The sequence below is a fragment of the Falco naumanni genome, chromosome 6 (genome assembly GCF_017639655.2).
Source record: "Falco naumanni isolate bFalNau1 chromosome 6, bFalNau1.pat, whole genome shotgun sequence".
NCBI classification, from domain to species: Eukaryota; Metazoa; Chordata; class Aves; order Falconiformes; family Falconidae; genus Falco; species Falco naumanni.
Window position 1 is genome coordinate 49,961,725 of NC_054059.1, and position 21,335 is coordinate 49,983,059.

The 21,335-nt window shown below is 39.2% G+C and overlaps 1 protein-coding gene across 4 annotated transcripts in view; it reads right to left on the reverse strand.

Annotated features, from left to right (window-relative positions):
* Positions 1–21,335, reverse strand: part of AIG1 (androgen induced 1) — a 127,478-nt gene that overhangs the window by 63,778 nt on the left and 42,365 nt on the right. For 3 of the 4 annotated variants that reach the window (XM_040599547.1, XM_040599549.1, XM_040599548.1), the window contains exon 3: positions 16,595–16,696. In XM_040599547.1, coding sequence (XP_040455481.1) covers positions 16,595–16,696 — 102 coding nt within the window. Of the gene's footprint in view, positions 1–4,622; positions 4,680–16,594; positions 16,697–21,335 lie in introns of those variants that run through there. The other variant, XM_040599550.1, reaches the window with a different exon arrangement.

The window sequence follows — 21,335 nt, forward strand, 5'->3', positions numbered from 1 at the left end:
CTCCATTTGCCTTTACCACAAGGGGTTTTTTTCCCATGGATCCTAAGAAGGGCAGACGGGCATTCCCTTGAGGCAAACAGAGATGTTTTCAGAACATCGCGCAACAGGAATACTCCCTGACAACATGTCTATAATAATATGTTCCAAGTATAACTTTCTGTACTGTACCTTAGGCTATTTGGTGGTGGCAGACGTATTTTTATGCCCATTCCTTTTCCCTGAACTTGTGTAGGGACCAGTGCAACTAAACATCAGCCTTTTAAAAGCACGACATCTCATTTAGCTTCACAGATGCTCTTAACAAGTCAACAGGTCCACAGAATTTTCTGAAAAAGGATCTGTGTATCACCATTATCCAGTTTCTCAATCAGCAAGGTGGAAAAGGTTATGATGAAAGAAATGTACTTACTCACAGAGTATCTGGCAAGCGGACAGATTCCAACCCACTCCTTGTCCCAGCATCTAGTTTCCTTACAGAGCCTCTATGTGGCCAGAGTTTGATAAAGATGTGAAAAGTGACACAGTGTCAAATGCCATCCCAGGCTTCCCTGTGGATAGACTTGCAAAAGAAAGAAGATTCCAAGTTCGTTTCAGTCCCATGAGGCTTCACGCAACACACAGCTAACGTAAATGCCATCCCAGGTGGCACTTCCCCAAGCAACAGGTAAACATCGATCCCTGGCTTGAGGTGTGTGCTAAGGCAGCTCAGCTTGGCTCTCCCTGGGGAGCTCACCAGCTCCTTCCCTGCACATCTAATAGCATATCAGGTTTGGTAAATGCCCTGTCACGAACATAGCAAAGAGGAAGGTGATGGTTGACTCTCTCATGCTCTCAGAGCAGCTGCCTTCTCTTTGCATCTCCATGAATCTCATCTACAGTAGCCCTTCTCACTGAGAAAAATACAATTTTTCTGTGCTGCTGATGGTCCTTTCTGTTTCACATCTGGAGATTGTTAACTGTTTCCCATGTGGTCTGAGTTTTAGCAGCAAAAACACTCCAACAAATTCTAGTAAAACTGCTTTATTTGTATTAACTGGACACCGGATACCCAGATAATACTGTATGAGAGACTTTATTCTTCCTTCCTCTTCACACTGACATTTCACCTCGGCCTGTCCTCTGAAATAAATACTAGGGAAACCTCATGTTTTAGTGGTTAAAAGTTCAGAACAGAAAAGGTCAAAAGCTGAAAATAATTTAAGCATGACATCTCTGTTTAGGAGAGCTTAAGTACTTACGAGTGGTGGAAGTCCCAACTAAAACTCAAACGATGCTGTGAGGCTGTGACTTCCCCTTGGATACCAACAGCTTACAGTAACCTCTGTTTTTGCAAAGTCATAATTTGCTGCCATGGAAAGAATTATATTAGCAGAAACTGAAAGCATTGCTGCAAATCACTGAGGGACAAAACACTGCAGGAGGGAAATGATACCTATATGTACATTTTGCAACTGCAGTGTTGCAGGGATGAGTGCTGAGAGGAGTGCTGAGTAGAGCTGGGAATATTGTTTTAAGTTGCTAACATGGAGGAAAAATTACCCAAGTCTTGGATAGTAAAATTTACTACCTTTCCAGAAGGACAGTTATGAATTTATCAGCCTTTATTTGGTGCAAAAAAAATTCTGAAGAAACATCTTTAACACTCAAGCTACTTTTAGGTAAACACAAGGAGAAGGTAAATGCTCTTCAAAAGCAAACTACCGCAATTAACTAAAACAACCAGAATATTATGAATGTATTTATCAAAAAATCACCACTAGCAGGGAAAAAAACAAATTTAATAGCAGCAGAACACCCTCCACTCTAATCAAGTAGGAAAACCTCTCCCCCATGAGATCACCACTGTGCCTGAACTGTGTGGCAAAGAAATCATCTTTAGAACTGAGAATGTGAGAATGAAAGAGATGATGGTTTGTATCAGCCAAATACTTGTTCCGTTCTTTTACTTTCTCAGTTTAATTTAGTATTGAGCCCATTACTGCAAATTTACCAGCTACCAGAACTTTTGCTGCCCACAGCGCTACATCACTGTGTTGGATGAGATGGCAGAAGATATAACGCACTCCAAGGCTGTAGCCTGAGGCTTGCTGCTGCTGCTGCTGCTGCTGCTATGTCAGGAGAGCGTGCTCCCACTCAGACCCTGCCAGTGAGTGTAACTCATTTCGGGATTTATGTGGTGGATAAAGGTGGTGTAGTGCAGGACACAGAAAGGCTGCACTTGGCTGGCTTGTATCTAATTTATGGATGGGTGTACGTAGGCATGAAGTGTTAAGAGAATGCTGCAGACCGCTGGAGGCTCCAGCCATGCTGTGGCACAGCAAACTTAAGCAATACCTCTGCCCCAAGCAAGGACTGGCTCTTGGAGAAAGGGTTTATTGCCCAGCATTCATCATCAGGAAAATGAAAGAGAACAGGTTTTATTTCTGCTATAAATCATGCACATCACCAAGCCATTCTGTTGCAGCCAGAAGAAAAACCAAAGGTTCACTGTGATCTCTGACAAAGAGGGACCTTTTTTTTTTTTTTTTTTTAGCTGAGACAAGCTGTAGCTTTGAGATAATGGAAGAAAGTATTTTTTTTTAAGAGTTTTGTATATGTCTCACTTAAGAAAAGGAGGAAAAGATGTGAAAATCGTAAGATAGTGGAGAGAGGCCTGTACTGTAAGAAACTGTTTTTGAAAACAGTGCAACTGAGCCGCCCAGCTTGTAGGCCAATGCAGGGAAGCTGATGCAAGAGCTCTGGCAGGGAGCGACTGCCTGCCAAATTCCTACTAATTGGTAATAAGGACAGCTGAAGAAACTGGCCTCTGAAAGGAAAAATAAAGTTTGAAACCTCAGACCAACTTCTTCAGGAACACAACTACTTCTGAAGAGAGTAGTAGATCCGCGTGCATGGATAGATATAGGCTAATGCCTATAAATAACTCCAAGCTGGCAGCGCTACGGCAGTAACAGAAGCCAGACTGTGGTAACAGCCGGCTTCGCTATAGAAATTTTCATCTTAATGCCATCTTCCTTCTTGCTGTGGGAGACACACTGAAAACAGGTCTGGATATATTAAAACTCTGTCATGCCTTCAACAAGGTTTCATAAGGTTACATAAGTAATTTTCAAATTTCATTACAGAAATTCAGTTCAATCTCTATGCGGTAACTATAAAATGCCTAGATTTCACTGTTTACATGAGAATGCCAAGCAACACGACCTTTAAATATAATTTTTATATTTCGTATATAAAATAATTTTTTTCCAGTATTTTTCTCTGAAATAAATAAATTTTTCAGTAAATTTTCTCTACAACAGTACTAACAGCAGTAAGGAACCTGAAAGAGTTCAGATAAATTTGCCAGATTAAAGAAGCAAATATCCTTATTCCTGTTGCTGCTGTTGTTAACTTAAACTGAGATAGGTGATTTTATTCTTTCAGAATGAATGTCACACCTCTCAATTACAAAAAGAATATATAAGCCTAAGTAAACTGTCTATAATTCTCTTGTAAAGTTTAATTCATTTGTTTGCAAAGTGATCTGAGATATCTGGAAAGATTAAGTATTATTTTCTTGCCTTAGCAAAGGTTAGAATCTAGCTGGGAATTCTGCTGCAGTAGTGCTAAAAGGGCCGGTTTCCACAAATGTAAGGAAAACACTAGATTCACAAATACATCGTATCTGCATTGAGCACACTGAGTTGTACAGACAAAGTAAGGAGAGAGGAGTACAATCACAGCACTTTTGCACCCTTCTGACACCGTGGGGTTGCTGGGGCTCACATTTCCTGCAAGAGTAAACAAGAATAATTTGTTATTCTAACACGTACCGACAGGAACTGCCTGGTCTGTGTCACCTGTGAGGGGACCAAGCAGGGGCTAGTCCTATTTAAATGTGGTGCAGTTAAAACACTGTCAGAGACTTTTTAATGCCAAAGAATTTTACATATTCCTATTTATATTTTGAAATTGCAGTCACAGTGTTCAGACTCGCCTTTCTCTGCCTAGCAATGTATAGGTGGGATCTTCCATGTACAAGCCAATTTGATATAATATGCTTTTAGGTTCACCACAAAATGTTCTTCCTTACACTGTAAAACTTACCAAGAAGCCGTACAGTATTATGTTACACGGTAATGGTATTTCCAGAAAAAAAAAAAAAAAAGAATTACACATGAATAAGGCAATGAAAGTATGCAGGTAACCATGGCTACTGTTGTGAACTAAATAACATTTTTTATACAGCTGTGAATATTTGTATTATTGCCAGTTAAGCTGTAGAGCTCAGATTTGAGACAGGGCTGGTAAACACTGAATTCTTGCCTGAAGAAGGTGCTTCCCACAGTGGATGCAGGCCTCTACATCGTGCCACTGCGCATTCTGGTGTAATTTTTTTTGTCTAGTAAACACACATCTTACTACCTCAGTCAAAATAATCAAAGTATAACTCTTCATGGCCACTACTCATACTTGACCCTCAGTGACACATTTTGCACAAGGTATTTCCTTTCTTAAGGGTATTTTTATTTCCTCTTGCCATATACCTGTAATTGTAGCTTTTCACACTTTTGAAATAGCTTTGGCTCCATAAAAGAGACTTTTGAAAGATCTTTAAAACATCTGCAAGCAAAGCCCTCAGCTTTCCTTGATTTTCACTGGTGGTAACACCCCCCTTCTTGGTCCCAACAGCATTCCTGGACAAGAAAAGAAAAAACAATTCCAAATGACAGGGCAGATGAGAGGGACCTTTCCTGCTTTGGTATCTTTTCAACTTCCAAGTTCATCCTCCTTAAATCATTCTTCTGTTTACATGTCAGAGTCTCTCTTCTCAAATCAATCATCATCTGAGAAGGAATGGAAACCTAAGGGACATTTCTCCTTACGGAGAAAAGGTACACCCAAAATCAAATTATTTGGAGTAAGCTGACAGTAGTTGCTATACTAAAAGAAAACATAAACACAAAGGCAGTTAGTTAGATGAACCTGTGCTTCCAGTAACATAAACAAAACGAAAATAATGAAACGCCTATTGTAACTAAGTGAAACAGGACTTAGAGCAACATCTCTCTATTCAAAAATTGAGTCACTTCTTCCTTCCAATAGAGCATGAGCTTGAAACCCAAGTGAGTGTTCATTCATTGCCATGAATTTGTCTCCTTTGCCTGGTCTGGAGAGAGAGGATCATTTCTTAATAAAAGCACTGGCTAATGAAGCGCACACAGATTCACCTTGCAGTTCAATCCTTAACAAACTGCCTGTAGCCTCAGGCAAACCACGAATTCCATGTTTTAGTTTCTCCTCTGTAACATGGGGAAAACAGCAACTCTTTTCTGCCAGTCTTTACCTGTCCTGTTCATTTAGGCTGGAAGAAATGTGTGAAGACTAAACATTTCATATTTCTATCAACAGTGCTTAGCTTAAACAGAATTATAGGAGATGTTCTTTAAAATGGTACTAGGTACCAATATCATTATTAATAGGTGAATAGTAAAATATATATAGAGAGCGCATTTATTATGATATATATATTACTATTCACATTTTATATACATATATAGTGCATAAATATATACTATATAGCATACACTATATATATACACTATATATATATATACATACACACACACACATATATATTACCTATTGTAAACCTACCACACTGATGTCATGGAGAATAAAACTGTGGGAGGCACAGTAGCATAGGGGTTGGGCAAACAACTGTGAGATCTAAAGACCCACAAACCCTGAGAAAATATAGAGGCAATGACTGTACAAAACAGGGAGCTCTTCTGACTTCTGCAGGCACAAAAATGTTGGAAAAAGAAAATTGCACTGCGAACAGTGATCCTGCACAGTGGTCACAAACCAAATGAAGCTGAATTTCTGCTTGTTGGTCTAGAATAAATGAAGGGTCCCATTTTCAATATACACAAGGGTACTTTTAAACTTCCCTTTCAAGCTTTTTCTCAGTGATGTACAGTATACACAATTATCACCTCCAATTTCTATGGCTCTCTCCAGCTGACTACTATTATCACATCTTTATTTCTGTATTTGGTTTCCTCTGCTTTGCTCGCTGTCTTCTCCTCCTTAACAACCTCTAAGGCTATCACTTTCTCTCTTAGCTTCTGACACGTGCATTTCTTTCACCTTCAAATTCCCTCTTCCTTTTCATCCTTCATTCCTCTGCTTCAGAAGCAAAGACCAAAATGTCATCCACCTTAAGTCTCTGATCTAACAATACATATATTCACCTACTAAAATGATTTGCAGCTGTATGTATTTTTAAACAACTTGCAGCCGATGCAGTTTTGTTTGTTAATGGAAACATCAGTAAATCTGTGTATTAGTAAAAGGACATTTTTAATGGATGTTTCCTTTATAGAAAATGGTATCATTTCTCATTTCTTCATTTCAAATAGTGCCTTAAAATACAAAGTTCAGTCAACTGACAAACATATTTCATCTTTCCCATAAAGAGTTCATAAAAAATTTCTACATTACATACTGTATTTGCACAAGAAGCCACAAAAATGTGCATGGCAGTGACTCAGCAAGTTGGAAGCCTGCATATAGGGTTTATAGAATGCTGGTAAAGCTCAAAGTAACAGAAAAAAAAAGCTAAAAGCCCCACAATGCAAATAAAATGGCTTCCTGTTGGAAACTAACTTAAGGATATGATTTCAATACTATGGCCATTTTTTATAAAGAAGAATTTCTTTCCTAGGTATATCTGAGCTTTCTTTTCTAGGTGTATCTGAGCTACAGCATGCACCACATCAGCCTAGAGTATTTTATGAAATACCAGGGGCACTAGTTTGGTATATAGCCATTAAGTAATGTTATTTGAAACGGAGGTCGCTTCTGTTCTACAGCAGAATGGACAACAATACCAACTCTTAACTCTTAGCTGCATTTGCACACATGAACCTCGAAGTAATTTGCAAAAGGCTGTTTGCCTCTTCATTACAACTGAATGACCAGCACACTGAGGCACATGAAAGGGAAATACCTCTGAGCCCCCAGCAAGCCCCCAGCAGGGTGACCAGCGGAGTACAGGCACACACAGTCTGGTTTGGCACAGTGGCTGCCTCGCCTGGGACACTTCATAACCACAATCAGGCACAGTGCTATAAACCCAGTAACAGCCAAGCCAGCACTGTTTTCTAATTATCATTACAAAACCCACAAATAAATGAGATACCATAGAATCCCCCAAAATGCAGACATTAGCTAATAAAGGCTTTTGAACACACACTATACAATTTACCTCAGCTTATTCAGTAAAATAGTGGCAGAACTAGGAATAAAATGGAAATTTAAAAACAGAGTTTAAACAGCACTTCAAATATGCAGTGTTACTTGCTTTGAAGAGAAAGCAAGCTGTGAAGAGTTAAAGGATACCAGTTAATACTGCAACAAAGATGTAAGAGCATATATTAGCCATTGGTCTGCCTTTTGCCATTTTGAGACACCTCCACACCCCGTGCTATTTCTCCATGGTTGGACCTTTTCTTGCTCAGGTAGCTGTGGTGTCTGACAGAGGAAAAGTCACCTTAGTCATCCTTATGGTCTCTCTGAGAGAAACAGACACCTCTGGAAGGTGATGGCTTTTCCTGAGCAGGGCACCAGGCTGGGAATTCGGTGCTTTAGGAAAATGTCCAAAGGTAAAAGGGATAATTGTAGACCTGCATGAGTAATGGCAGTGGCTTACGCATCTGTCAAAAACATCCTTCATGCTACATGCTGAATTTGAGTCTCTTATATCTGAGGAGTTACTAAAAATGTACACTGTTTTTACTTACTTGTATCCATGTGGGAAAGTAATATACAGGGACTGAACTGAACAGCAGTGCAGACATCAGGTTATGTCAAAGCTCGTAGCTCGCAAGGAGCAAAAGTAATTCCCAAGGTTGTCCCCAAATCCTTTATTTCTGCCTATCCGCATGTATAAAACATTACTGCTGTGGCACTACTTCAACACATTAATCACCTGAATATGAAAATTATTTCTCCAAAATTAATTTGGTTTCCAAATCCAAAGAAATGCAAAAAGACAGCAAGTAACAACGAAAAAAGTTACTTTAAAAAAGTGGTATTTGTTACAAAAACAAAGTCAAAATATGTCCTTGTATTAGCATTCCTGTAGCAATAATGATCTTGGGATACAGGGAGAAGTAATATTTTTTATTCCACCAACTTCAAGGGCTGGAAAAAGCATATAAGCTTTTGGGCTCAGACTCCCTTCACCAGGTCTGCTGATTCTTCTGGTATTGTGTCCATGTGAAATAACCTACTTTCCAACAATGATAAACAGGTAAAAATCTGGTCACTGAGTTAGTGCATATGCCTTCAATTGAAGGAAAAACTGTCTGCCAAGCTTCAACCAAGTAGATCATAGGTCTGTGAAAAAAAGAATCTAAAAGGATGGAATCCAGTTGCTATAGTGGCAAATTAAACAAATAAATGAGATACCATGGAATGCTGCAAAATATTTGTGGTCTGATTAAGTCATATTTGCCACATGTGTGAATACTAACAGCACAATTTAGTAAAGTGGGTACAATATTGTATAATCTCACTTTTATTGTATGTACATTCTAATTCTTATCTGAGTGCTGATGAATGGGAAGCCAGCATGCCCAAGGACACATAACACTGCATTTTACTGTAATCATAATGCAAAGGATAGAGCCTTACATACATAAAGATGGACAATCGATGCATATTAAGCTACTATACCTTCCAAGAGATATCTGAATCCTTCCCTATGTTTGCATGGCCTGCTAAAGACAGAAACCTTTTTGTAGTTCTTGTCTCCAAGGTGACTTGCATATGGGGAGCTTTAGAGCACACAACATGTAGCGGGCAGCTGACATACCAAACCTTCCTCAACGTAAGCAATCCTCCCCACAATACATTAAGTTTTTCCAGTGAAATGTTCTCTTTTCTTGATAAAAGACACTGTTTAAACATACTCATCATGAATCATAATCATGTATCACTTACTGTTTGATTCTACAATGTGTCTATGTTCTCTCAAAAAAAAAAAAAAAACTCAGAAAAAAACAAATCTATTATGTCAAAAGATAAAACAAGCGTCTAATTTTAACTGAGAAAGAAGACAGCAGGGCACATAGATTTTTATCAAAAATGTGTTACCAGTTATTAATGCATTGTGCACTGATTTTAAAGTTGAACATTTATTTACATTTATAACCTGCAAACCACGTTATCTGATAAATTGTATAGAAGCACCAGAGAAATGTACCAGCTTAAGCACTGCAAGAACTGTGCACAGCTCCAGTAGTGACTACAGCGAGCAATATAAGCTGCACAGAAAGTGAATGTTAAAACAAAGCTGGTGTTCCTAATATTGTCAGAATTATGGGAATGAACCAAATGAGTTTCCATCCCACGCTGCTGCTGGTTTAACAGACCTAGCAGTCCAGGGCCAAACTCTGCTTCCAGGAAAACAGCTCAGTACATACTCCACACCCAGAGAAAGGCAGAAAGTCTAAGGCTCCCTTTGTATGTCCTTTTGGGGCTTTTCTTCACTCATTTCTTTTGTGCTTGTAGTAATTGCTTTAGCAATCATTTGTGTAAGTGACTTCAGCTGAAAATACGGCTCTGAGATTTTATTATCAGTATTCCTACTATTACTATAATTATTATTTCCAGTTACACCTAGCCTTGTCTGCTAAAGCAGAGAGCGGTTTGAAATACAGATAGTACACCTTCTTACCTGTGCTGCTTCAAATATGTGATCTTCCAGCATGCCCACAACCCTTAGAAAACAGCACCTGTTTTAATATGCAATGCAACTCACACTTCACAGCTGGTATGAAACAGTAAAGGCACACTCTGAACAGGCTTGTTTTCAACAGCAGGACTGAAGTTCCGAGGTTCAAAGACAGTCAAGATAACATATGGCATTGTGAGATAAGAATATAGACAGACATGCAAAGACACCGATGCCGTTCTACCGATATCACACAAATATAATTTATATGAACACAAGCCTCGTACTGTTGCATGGTTGCAGGCAGTTTTAATCCTAAACATTTTACAAGGATTTGACGCTCCTGGCATGTCACTGTGCAAATATTACTTCAACTACTCTGTAAACCTGAGTCCAACAGCAACAGAAGCAATTCTCTTCCTCTCACAGGAGCATCAATAAGCCATCTCCTTGCTCTTAACTCATCTAATAACAGATCTCAGGGAAGTCTTCCCAGGGAAGCAATGGAAAGATATGGTAAGAAAGCATACTAGTCATTTCCCCTTTCTTACTTTTCCTTATTTCCTTGCTTCCCCTTTCCTCATCTTTCCCTTACCTCAGGTCCCCTTGAGCATTTTGAGCCTCTTTCACTTTGTCTACATTATTTTGTGGCTCCTTTTTTATTCACTTGCCTCATCTATTTTGCTTTCTTTTCTTTTTTTTCAAGGTAGGAACTGGAAGAGCATCAGCTGACTTTTTGATTCATCTCTTTTCTCTTGCCTGTCTTCTCCTCTCATCAATCTATCTTTCCCTAACCTCCCTTTTTGTGCTCTCTGACTCCCCTTCTCCTTTGGTAGTCACTCCCACGACTTGGTGTTGACACTACATGCTCCCATCCTCTGTGCTAACAGACCCAGTTACATGACCTTGTCAACAGAAAAAGGCAAAACTTCAGAAAAAGATCTCATCTGGGGATTTCAGCTCTCAGACTTTTCATTTGCAATGCTCATGTCTAGAGTAGGGCTCGCGTGCTTAGCTGTTACTAAGTACTCAAAGGTATTTCAGAAAAGGTCCCTCATTAGAACGTGTTGGGCTCGTTCGTACCAGGAGGAGCCTGTATGTGTGTTTTCTCTAGATTACTAGATTACTGGAAATAGCAAATAAGCAGAAACATTAGGCACCTGTGTTCAGTTAGAAAGCTGTCTTCACCTTACCCTCGTGAGTCTCCTCCTGCCGATATATAACATGGTTAAGGCCAGCTTCCCGCTTCACAGAACTGCTGTGCTATGACTGTATTAGGTAAAGGTATTCCTAATGCTCCCAGAGGATGCCACTCAGATCTTCTTCTTTACCTTCCTTACCTACTCATACCAGTTTTCTTTACATAGCAGCCTGTCTCAATTTTCAGGTGCCACGCTGTCACAGGTTTTGACACACCACCAATTTCCAAGCCCTTCACATAAGTAACAGAACATCAAAAAAATCTTTTAAGCCGCTGCTGCTTTCTCTCTAGAGCAGAGGGATAATGGATACTACTGTATTCACGCTCCAGTGGGGGAACTGGCAGATAATGAGGAGAGATACCAGACAGAACCGCATAACTACAGCATGAACATGCAATAAGTGTACAAACCCAACAACATTATTTTCACAAGTTTTGCAAATATTCTGGGTCCCCAGGCAACCAGCTTCAATTGTTCTTTCCATCAGATAGATGTTTAAATAAGAGCCATCTAGGGGTGGCTATTCTGTTGGAAATTAAATTACAGATTTTCCCTGATTTGTATCAGAAAACTTTGCAAGCCATGTAACAAACAGGAACTCCTTCCTGGAGCACTGAAGATTTTATTCACCCCCAACATATGAAAATATTACAGATAAAGTAAGAAGAGCACTTGAGCTGGAATATCCTTGAAAGCCTTAAATTAGATTTAGAAACAAATCTCAGAAAAGGGTAAGTATCTTCCAGACTTAAGCATGAGGTATTATCAAGGTGCCATACCTTGTACAAAAATAGCCCACACATGGGATATTGCTGTATTAGGCAAGCATCCTCATGAAGTATAATGCACTGTTTCTAATGAGTCATATCTGAAAAGGATTTTTAGGGCAACATGCTAGGTGGAAACACTTTGCTGGAAAAAAGGACATCTCCTTCTTTGTCCATCAGAGTGAGCACCGTGCAGCAACCCACCCAAGTAATGATGGAGAGATAGGTTTGTCAAAAAACTCACCGGTGTTGGACCGTTCAATCTTTATATGCCAGGTTACTATGAATTTTGATCTTTGCATGGCTTTTCTATTTTTTGACTTGCTGAGTCACCAAGGAAAAAAGCCTTCCACCAGAAAAACAAAGCAACAAACAAGCCAAGGCCACTGGACCTAAGACAAGGCTGCCAGGAAGAACAAATTGGGAGATGGCCGGAGGGACTCCTTTACCACTCTCTAGTGGGCTGAGCTTTTTCAGCTGAGCAGCCAGTAATAAGAAAAGAGAGCCAACTTGTGAAATAAGCAGAGATGTACCACTTGGACAGACTCCTTCCTCTCCATAACTTGTCTTCATCTGCTATTTGTCCCAGGTTTTGTGCATTCTCTTGAATAAAAAGGCAGAGGGCATGTCTTTCTAGGAATGCCTTTTTTGCCCAAAAGCAGCATAAAAAGAACAGAGTACAAAACTGAAAGAGCTTTCAATAGATTGTAGCGGCACAGAACACACACAACAATTTTCTAACTCCATAGAGGCAGAGTATATTCCCCTTCCCCCTTCCCTGACCTCTCCTCTAGAGTTTTCCTATGAAGACAATTCTTTGTTTCTGACTTCCAAAGCCACTGAACTCCTCAGTAAGTAATTTCTATCTCTGTATTTTACTTTCCTTGCCACGAACAAAAGATGATTCACATTTTTAAAAAGAATTTGGGACAGTGTCTGTGAAAAACAAAGAAGGACTCTCGCTGAAATGGTATGCTAACTTGGACAGATACTGCATGCAGTCCTGCCATGTAACCTGGCTCAAAATCAGCAATGCTCAAGCTGAAATTAATTCAGTCTCCAGATCTGTTTATGTGGGCATTGATCAGAATAGGGGCAACCACTAGTTTTATAGTCTGTTCTAATACTGAAGAGAATATAACTTCTGGAAACAAATGTTATCCACACATGATCCTGCCCAGTCCCAACACAAAAAGGTGCAATGAATGAGCCGATAAAAATCCTATTACTATGGCACACTAGTTTTAAACACTAAAGGTTAGCTTTTAATTAAAAATTCCTAATACTGATAGAGATCAGATAGACAGCCATCAGAAATGGGAAGAATATTTCCCATGGAAAATATGCCTGTGGAATTAAGGGTTGATATGGATCCAACGAGCAGGACATTCCCAAGAACACGAACAACATCGTTGATGGAAGAGTTCAGTAATCCAGCAACTAAAATTGTAGCCAGCAAAGATGAATTCATCTGCATAAATAATAAATACAGGATGTGAACTTGACACTTCAGAAATAGACCAGCCCTATTCTCCAACAGCTCTCTTCAGACAGGTAGTTATTTCTACTGACAGAAGCTTAACCTCAGCTACCCACATGTGCTCCTTCACACAATAAACAGAGATGAAATCCTTGTCCTGCTGAAATGGACAGCAACCCTGCCACTGATTTCCCCTGGTCATTTCTCAAGTCACAGGGATGCCAGTGGTTATGGATGAATCAACTGACTGAGATGATGAAATATATCAGTTTTACGACACAGTAGAACTCTGTTAGTGATGCCTTTCACAGGTGTATGAATCTGTATGTATGAGGTACCATGAGGCACCACTTACTACACAGATTTTTCTATAGACGGGAATTATACTTTTAATCATTATGGAGGGTGTGTGTATATATATGTAATAGAAATACAGTTATTGACATTATATGCAATTTCATGGTAAATATTTCACGGCTTCTATCTTTGTGTGCACTCATGAGCCTCTTCCTGTTTCTATGAAGCTTTATAAACAATATTAAGACTGAATTGGTAATGGAATTGCATAGCTGTGAGGTTCATTTCCGTTATGTTTTCCATGTCCAGAGAGGAATTTTTTTTTATAATTAGGAATTTTTTAGATGTTGAAAAAGTTTCACTATGAAAAAGTGACAGCTCTTGAGTATTAGCAAGACATTACTATGTATTCAAGAAAGCAGGTTTTTTTTTTAACTATAGACAATGTTGTAACTGCATAGGAGGGATGGGAAAGACTGGGGGAGAAAAAAGGGGGATGGGAACTAATTATTATAACCTAACAAAGTAGCAGACACTGCTGCCCAAACCACTGCTGCTTGGGCTAATGCACTGAATTGGGCCAGCCCTTCAAACAATTTCTTCATACAGCCTTCAAGATCCTTCCAAAGCATGAATACTCCCAAATATTTTTATACATGTCGATATTAGTAATGGAAATCTGATTGCTATTATTACAGCCAGTTTTCATGAATCTTCATTCCTTTTATACCTGTGGATCTTGCAGGCTGATGTTCAGAGTCGAGCAAGTTGTTACAGCTGGTCATAATACATCTGTCAGAAACTTTTGAAAATATGACTTTTCAGTTAAAGCAGGGAATCTTTTTACTGTGGAAATAGTTTTACATTTTCCACTTTTTGTGGCTTTTTTGTGATAAATACGTGTTTACTGCTGTGAAAAAACCTGGATGGAGTGTTCACAGGTGAAGTAACACTTGATCTCAGATTCTTAGGACCTGCACCCGGCACTGCAGGGGAAGCTCACAGGGAAGAGGAATTCATCAGCAAAAGGACCCACCTCTCACTGACAGATTTCTTTCTGCCAGGTTGATGAATCTCATGTGTGAATTTTGTTGTACAAGGTTAGGCTTCAGTACAGCTACCCTTGCGTTCAGAAAAATTGTCACTGACTCTGCACAGCTGCTGTCAAAATGTGCAGGAAAAGATGGGAATAAATGTTCATTTCAGTAAAAAACAACAGCCAGGGGTCCTGACTTTTCTAAAACTGTATTCCCAGAGGTCCTACCCTTTCACCAAGGGGACCTCTATCAGATTCTCTAAAATCTGCCATGTCAAAATTATAACTACTACTAAGTGAGATGCTAGCATCCTTAAAGTAGTTTAAGAACCCCTTCATATTGTGATGGGCAATGCATCAGAATTAATTAGTGTGAAAGCTGGTAAAAATAAAACGATGGCTAAAACAACAGAAAGAATTAGACTGAAAGGTGGTGAAACGCCCAACAGCCATAAGCTTTCTCTGTGACTGAGCTAAAGGAACTCTTGGACAAATGGAGACTGATACAGCAAACAGTTCCTTTACAAAAGTCTTTCAAAAATGCCTTCTACAATATTTCAAGTTGGGAAAAAAAAGTCTTTTCATAACACTCTATTATGTCCAAGAATCTCAAACAAAAGCCCTCTTTAGATATTTCAGTAAGTATACATTTCTACAGAGCAACATCAGTTTGGATTGCCTTTTAGTTATGGCACAGAGGAGACTTACTGAATACATAGGGCTGCTTGTTGTCAACCACTTCACAGTGCTCATTCATAAAAAAATGTTATAGGTTAGGCACCTTCAGTATGTGGAATGTCACCTGGAAGAAATATCATCAGAACTGGCACTGATGCGTGGGGAAAAAATCAATGTATGTATGGCTTGGCAGTGTTTGCAAGTGTTCAGTTTGTGACCTCAAAACTCAAGGGAGGACAGTCTGAACAAACACAGAAGGAGTCATCAGGCTCTTTCCTCAGCTCTACACATACACGACATCGTGCTGTGCCTTTCAAAACATTGTAGAAGTGTAGTACCTAGCAGAAGCTGATGCTCCTCTTGTCAGTATTGCTCCTTTAACACGCAATTTAGGGAAAATAAAGAGCAGTGCCATCTGCCCCACCCCACAAAGGACCTATTTATCAAGTGCAGCAGTAGCAGACAACTCTTGATATGCTGTGGTGATAAAGTACTCACACCCTGAAGGATAAGCTCTGCTGTCATCTACTGATGAGCACCAGTGCCAAATGGTTTGCCATGCCCCAGTATGGAAAACAAAGTCATAACGAAACATTTTGCACAGACACAACTAGAGAAGCAAACATGACACTTTTCAGCTCCAAATGCTACATAAACAGTCTAAGTACCTGCTGGCAAAGTGTGTCCTTATCTTTCCCTTAACACTTAAACATATAGTTGAGAGAAAGCATGTCCAACTTGACATACCAGAGAGGGATGAAAAGGTTCTTCTCAAGAAACTACTTCTATGATTACCAATGCAACAATTTTGAAACTCTGCATTGATGGCATAGAAGTCCACATTATTAAAAATACTCAGATACAGGTTCTGCTACACAAGTCTGGTGTGCTTGAGAAATGAGTAATTACTTCTATTTATTTTTTTTTTCTAAAAACATACAAGTTCAAAAAGCATAGTGAGATTTTTTGAACAAGCATTTTAACCAAAACATTTTCATCACAAATTATACTTCGGTAGAACAGTAAAGAATCACTCAGTTAAGTGTTTCTGTCATTTTAGAGCAAGATTTGTCAAAGTCAGGACTTCAGTAGAAGAGTCTCTTTTGATTAAATTTCCTCATGACGAGGGTGACAGTGCTCTGGGAAAGGTACCTTATCACACACAACAGCTGATTCCTACAACTAGCATGGGACCAGGAAAAGTTCAAATCTCCACTGTTTCAACCCAATAGAGATTCAAATTTGACTCAAGAGTCAAGGAAGGAAAGATGTTATTCTTACTTGCAAACAATGCTCCTTAATCACTTCTGGGGGGATTAGCTCTAAGTGTATGCAGAGTCATGCACAGGGAAATCAGTGTCTTACACTTCTGTTTATGCAAGGAAGTGTTTGAGTTACTTTACTCACCATTCCGTGATTTAGCCACGCTGGTATAAAATTATCAAGCAGCTTTGGGTAAACCAGTTCCCTGTCATAGATATAGATGCTCCAAAACATCGTCACAACAAACTAGAGAAGAAAAAAAACAAAAGACAAGACATTTAAAAATACATGCTTCTGAACAATTAGCCACACATTTTAGATAGCAAAATGAGGCATTTAGCAAACAATCTATGGACAGACATAGATATTATTGTTCTTTGACCAAATCCTGCTTTAATAAACAGTGTTCATCTGGATTAATCTTTGCATTCACAAGAATTTTGACTTTTTTTTTTTTTTGACTTTCAGCCTGGAAAAAAACTCATTTTTTACTTACATGCCTGTGGCCAAATTACTACTCAGTACTAAACTTTAGTAGCAGATGTAGCACATAAATAATGTTTCACCACTAACAGGATAGAAAACAAATGGAAAATCAGGTAAAATATCACTTGGAATTCATAGAACATATAAATATGAAACATTCTACCCTGAACAGAAGCCTATAAACTCCCCTTTGCACTTTTCTGTGTCAGCCATCAAAATAGCTTTAAAAAAAAATAAATATTAACCTTTTACTACTCTGCATACAATTCATGGACTGGAATCTGCAGAAAAGAGGACTAGTATCCTGCTTGTTTGTTAACACAACATTTGACTTAGTTCTTGTCAGAGACTATTCACCAGGAGCCCAGTGAAAGACCACTGTTTCCTCTAGGCTGAGGACAGGATGGATGGCTCAGATAAAGTTTGCATTAGGCTAAATTTTTGCCAAAGTGTGCAGAAATTACTCTTTAAAGATTCCTTGATGTCTGAAAAGTGAAGACAATATAAAGCTGCAAAAATATACAGAAATAATAGTTTTAGCTTACCTTAGCTGGGGAAAGAACAAAGTAAGTAATCTTTTAATTAAAACAATTCTTTCTCACCTTGAATTTGAGCCTGTTTTCTAGTAATAAAAGGCTAATTGTTTACAGCAGTAAAACCCAATACCTGGCCCAGGAGTGTTTCAGTGACCGTTTTAGGGGAATTCTACACATTAGCAACAAGTCCAAGTTTAAAGCTTGAGAGGCACCAGACAGCACTTTCACTGAGATCAGCAGGTCAGTCCATCCAAAGATGTGGCCCATGATTTTATGAGTAATTTGGGGGGTCAGTAAAAGAAAGTGCAAGAAATACGGGGCCACCACAGCAAAATCAGCAAATTACTAGTGTGTGTGACAGCATAGGTGTAAGTTGTTTCATATGCTTCTGACTTCGGAGAGCTTAAATTCAGGTTGCAGTTTATCAATGGCACCTTGTTCTAACCACAGACATGCCGGCCAGCCAGTTATGTGAATGACCTGAACCAGTACACTGTTCCCTCAGTGTGCATACAGTACATAGCTTCTTAGTTTCCAACACACTTGTCCATCTGTTATGATAGCTATTGGTGCCTGCTCAGAATAAGCTTGGACTATTTGACTAGTGCACAGAGGACAGAGGGGAAAAAAGAGTTATGATGGACAGCCTGAAAAATACTGCAAATATAAAGCACCCCACAAGAAGTCTCTCTTCTGGGCCAGCCTTGGCATTGGCACAGCCTAGCTCTTTATGCACCTGCTGACATGTAAGTGCCAGGATATGAATAGCTGAACAGCAGGGAAAATGGAAGAAAAGTATCCTCTTCTCTACAGGCTTCCTAGAAGTCATGTATTATCACAGTGGGTCTCTGAGAATCTGCTAAGACCAACTGGGACATAAAAGCATATTCTCAGGTGCATGAAGACCAAGACTGACAACGCTTTTTTCCAAGGAAGTCTTACAGCAAGAAGAATCACCCAGGATTAGGTTGAACTGACTGCAACAAAGCTGGCAAGCTTTGACCTGTGATTTTTGTGTGGAGCAGAATAAAACAATAGACTTTGCCAAGGAGGTAAAGATAAGAAAAGAGGGGACATGCCATCTGTCCCTTAACCAAAGTCAGCCAATGGATGGAACAGGATCAGCCTAGCTGGTTGCAGCCATCTGGAGCTACAGACGGCAAATGCTGCTTAGCAAAGCACTATCACAAGGCAGCCATAAGGTAAAGGAAGTGCGCAAAACCCAAGGTGTTACAGCACTAACCTGTCTCAGAGCATGACCCAACACGAGACTAACACAACACCCTGGGGAAGATCTCTTCCAGTGTCTGAATGGTTCACCTTACCTTTCCTTATAATTAGTTCATTTGGATAAAATGAGCTATAAAAATGAACTATTGCACTATGAACCAAAACGAACTAAAAATGAACTGTCTGGATAAAAAAAAAAAACCTGTAACAAGAATGGATAAAAAAAAAACTGTAACAAGAACTTGCTACTTAGCTACCTTGGCTGCTTCTGAATTTGTTTACTTTGATTAATGAGGAACTATTGGTCTGGTACTTCTAAATCACCTCTACTATGCTTACACTTAGCTACTGGTAGACTTTTATTTGGGCTGGGTTTTGCCAAGATCACACATGGTCATGCAGTGCCAGATCATGATACAATTGAGCTGCTTCTTTACACTGCCTGTGTAAGGCTCCATCAGAACAGCGGCTCTGTCGCTCTGGCTGCCTTCCTTGTGGCACAATTCATCACTGTTGTGGAGACAGTCATGGCACTACCCTCACCTCCCAGGCTGAACAGGCTGCTCATACACAGCAGGCATATTTCAGGGAGTCAAATATTTTATTTTCTTTTGTTCCCAAGGTGAAATGGCAAAAATGTCACCCTTCCACTTCCTCTTCAGAAAAACTCGAGGCCCAGAATTCAAGGAAGAAAACAGGAGACTCATAAGATTGCCAGCTTTCCGAAGACAGGTATCACTTGGTTAAACATAAGGTTAAACAACTTATAAAAGAATGGAAGTCCCTCATTTGCTACTTATCTTCTCTAGGGTCATTATAGACCAGAGGGACCTCAAATTTGCAAACAGACCTTGGAAACGGTTTGAAAGTGTGGAGCAGCTCGCTTGTCACAGGCATAAGTATCGCTAAACAAATACACAGCAGCAGAAAAAAATCAAGGCTGAAAACTAAATGTTTTCCCAGTTAAGGAGATATTCCTTGAGTTTTTGTCCTTTGTCTCTGAAGCTTCAGAGGACACGAGAAGAGCATGTGGCACTGCCAAGGGAAAAATTTTAAAGAACAAGTTGGGAAATGGTTGATGATTCAAAAGGGAAAACAAGTGGCTTTATCAAAACACCACAAATGGAAGCAAGGAGAAACTACGAGAGGAAAGCCAGTGAAAAGAATTGCATAATTTGCTGTTTTACATGAGCCCGACCAAGAAATGTTATGCAAACGAAGAATGAACCCAGTGGAACTATATTTTCCTTCACTGTGTGTTTTTGTTTCTGGCTGGGCTACACAGCTCAGTTCACTCATTTCCTGGACGGCCTCGTGACAAAGAAAAAAAAAAAAAACCAACCCTTTGACCTTGACAAAATTTCTTCTAAGTACTTCTTAAAGGTAAGCTTTCTGGCTATCTCCCAAGACATTTGCAGTTAACTGTGAGTATAAATATATCATTTGTGAGTCTCTTTGAGGGTTAAAGGCATTACATGTAGAAGCGAAGTGTTATTAAAGGTAGACCACACTAAGCACAAATTTGCATGGTACTGGCTTTAGGTGGGATCTAGTCCTAGCACAGTATCACACCAAATGAATTCCAGAAAGGCCAGTGAAGGAAATCACAAGGAGTGGGAACTGAAAACCAGGGAAGACTTTCCTCGGAGAACAGAGTTCAGGAGGCAATGGCATCACTGCTTGCTCATGCTCCCATCACCAGCTATCACAACGCTACAGATGAAGACAAAATCTAGACTAGAGAGATTTTGACGTGGTCAAGTCAGTAATGGAAATAAAAGTATTTTGTAGTCTGGTCAAATAACAAGGTAAGTAGGAGACTGGAGCAAATACCTACACATCTTTTCTTGGGATAAGATCCCAGATCAGCATTACTGATGATCTACAGAAGTAGAAGATTACTTTTGACTCTATCAGTAAAGAGAAACAAGAGATAAGAAAGCATGCTTGACTTTCTTTTGTATCACAGATTTTTATAAGCATAAAAGTATAATATAAAAAATATGAGATAATTCTTGTCAGTTTAGATTCAGACCCCAAAAGAGCTATTAAAGCTACATGATATAAACCCTCAATGGTAGAGTTTGTGATTTTCTAGGCAGCAATCTCTTTTCTAATATGTAACAGTATCAATTTTCTTTCTTATTATTATTTCAATTAAACACAGTGCTAAACTAGAAATGCCTGCTTTGTCTCTTCTTCCTCTTGTTTAGTACAAATTATAAGAAACATATTGATAAAACCATATACAGTTTACATGAAATGCTAATTAAACACAGAAATTCGCCAACTTCAAGATCTGTCAAACAAACAGAAAAAAGCAGGGATAGTCTAAAACACTGGTGTAGTCTCTGACTTTAAGTGTGCCTCGCACTTCTCTAGCAGTGTAAATTATTCCCAATATAAATCTCCTTTACACTGATAAAAGGGGGGTAAGTGCAGCTAGTATAGTTGAGAATTGGTAATAAACTTCTAAAGTGTCCATGCAAGCATTTTTCTTCAATGGATGCTTCCTGATCTCTTAGGCATTTAAGTAGTAACCCAGTCTTATAATAAACTGAAAAAGGGCCAGGAAGTGTTGCCCACAGACTTTTCATGGAATAAAGCTTTACTGCATAGAAAATTGGTCTATT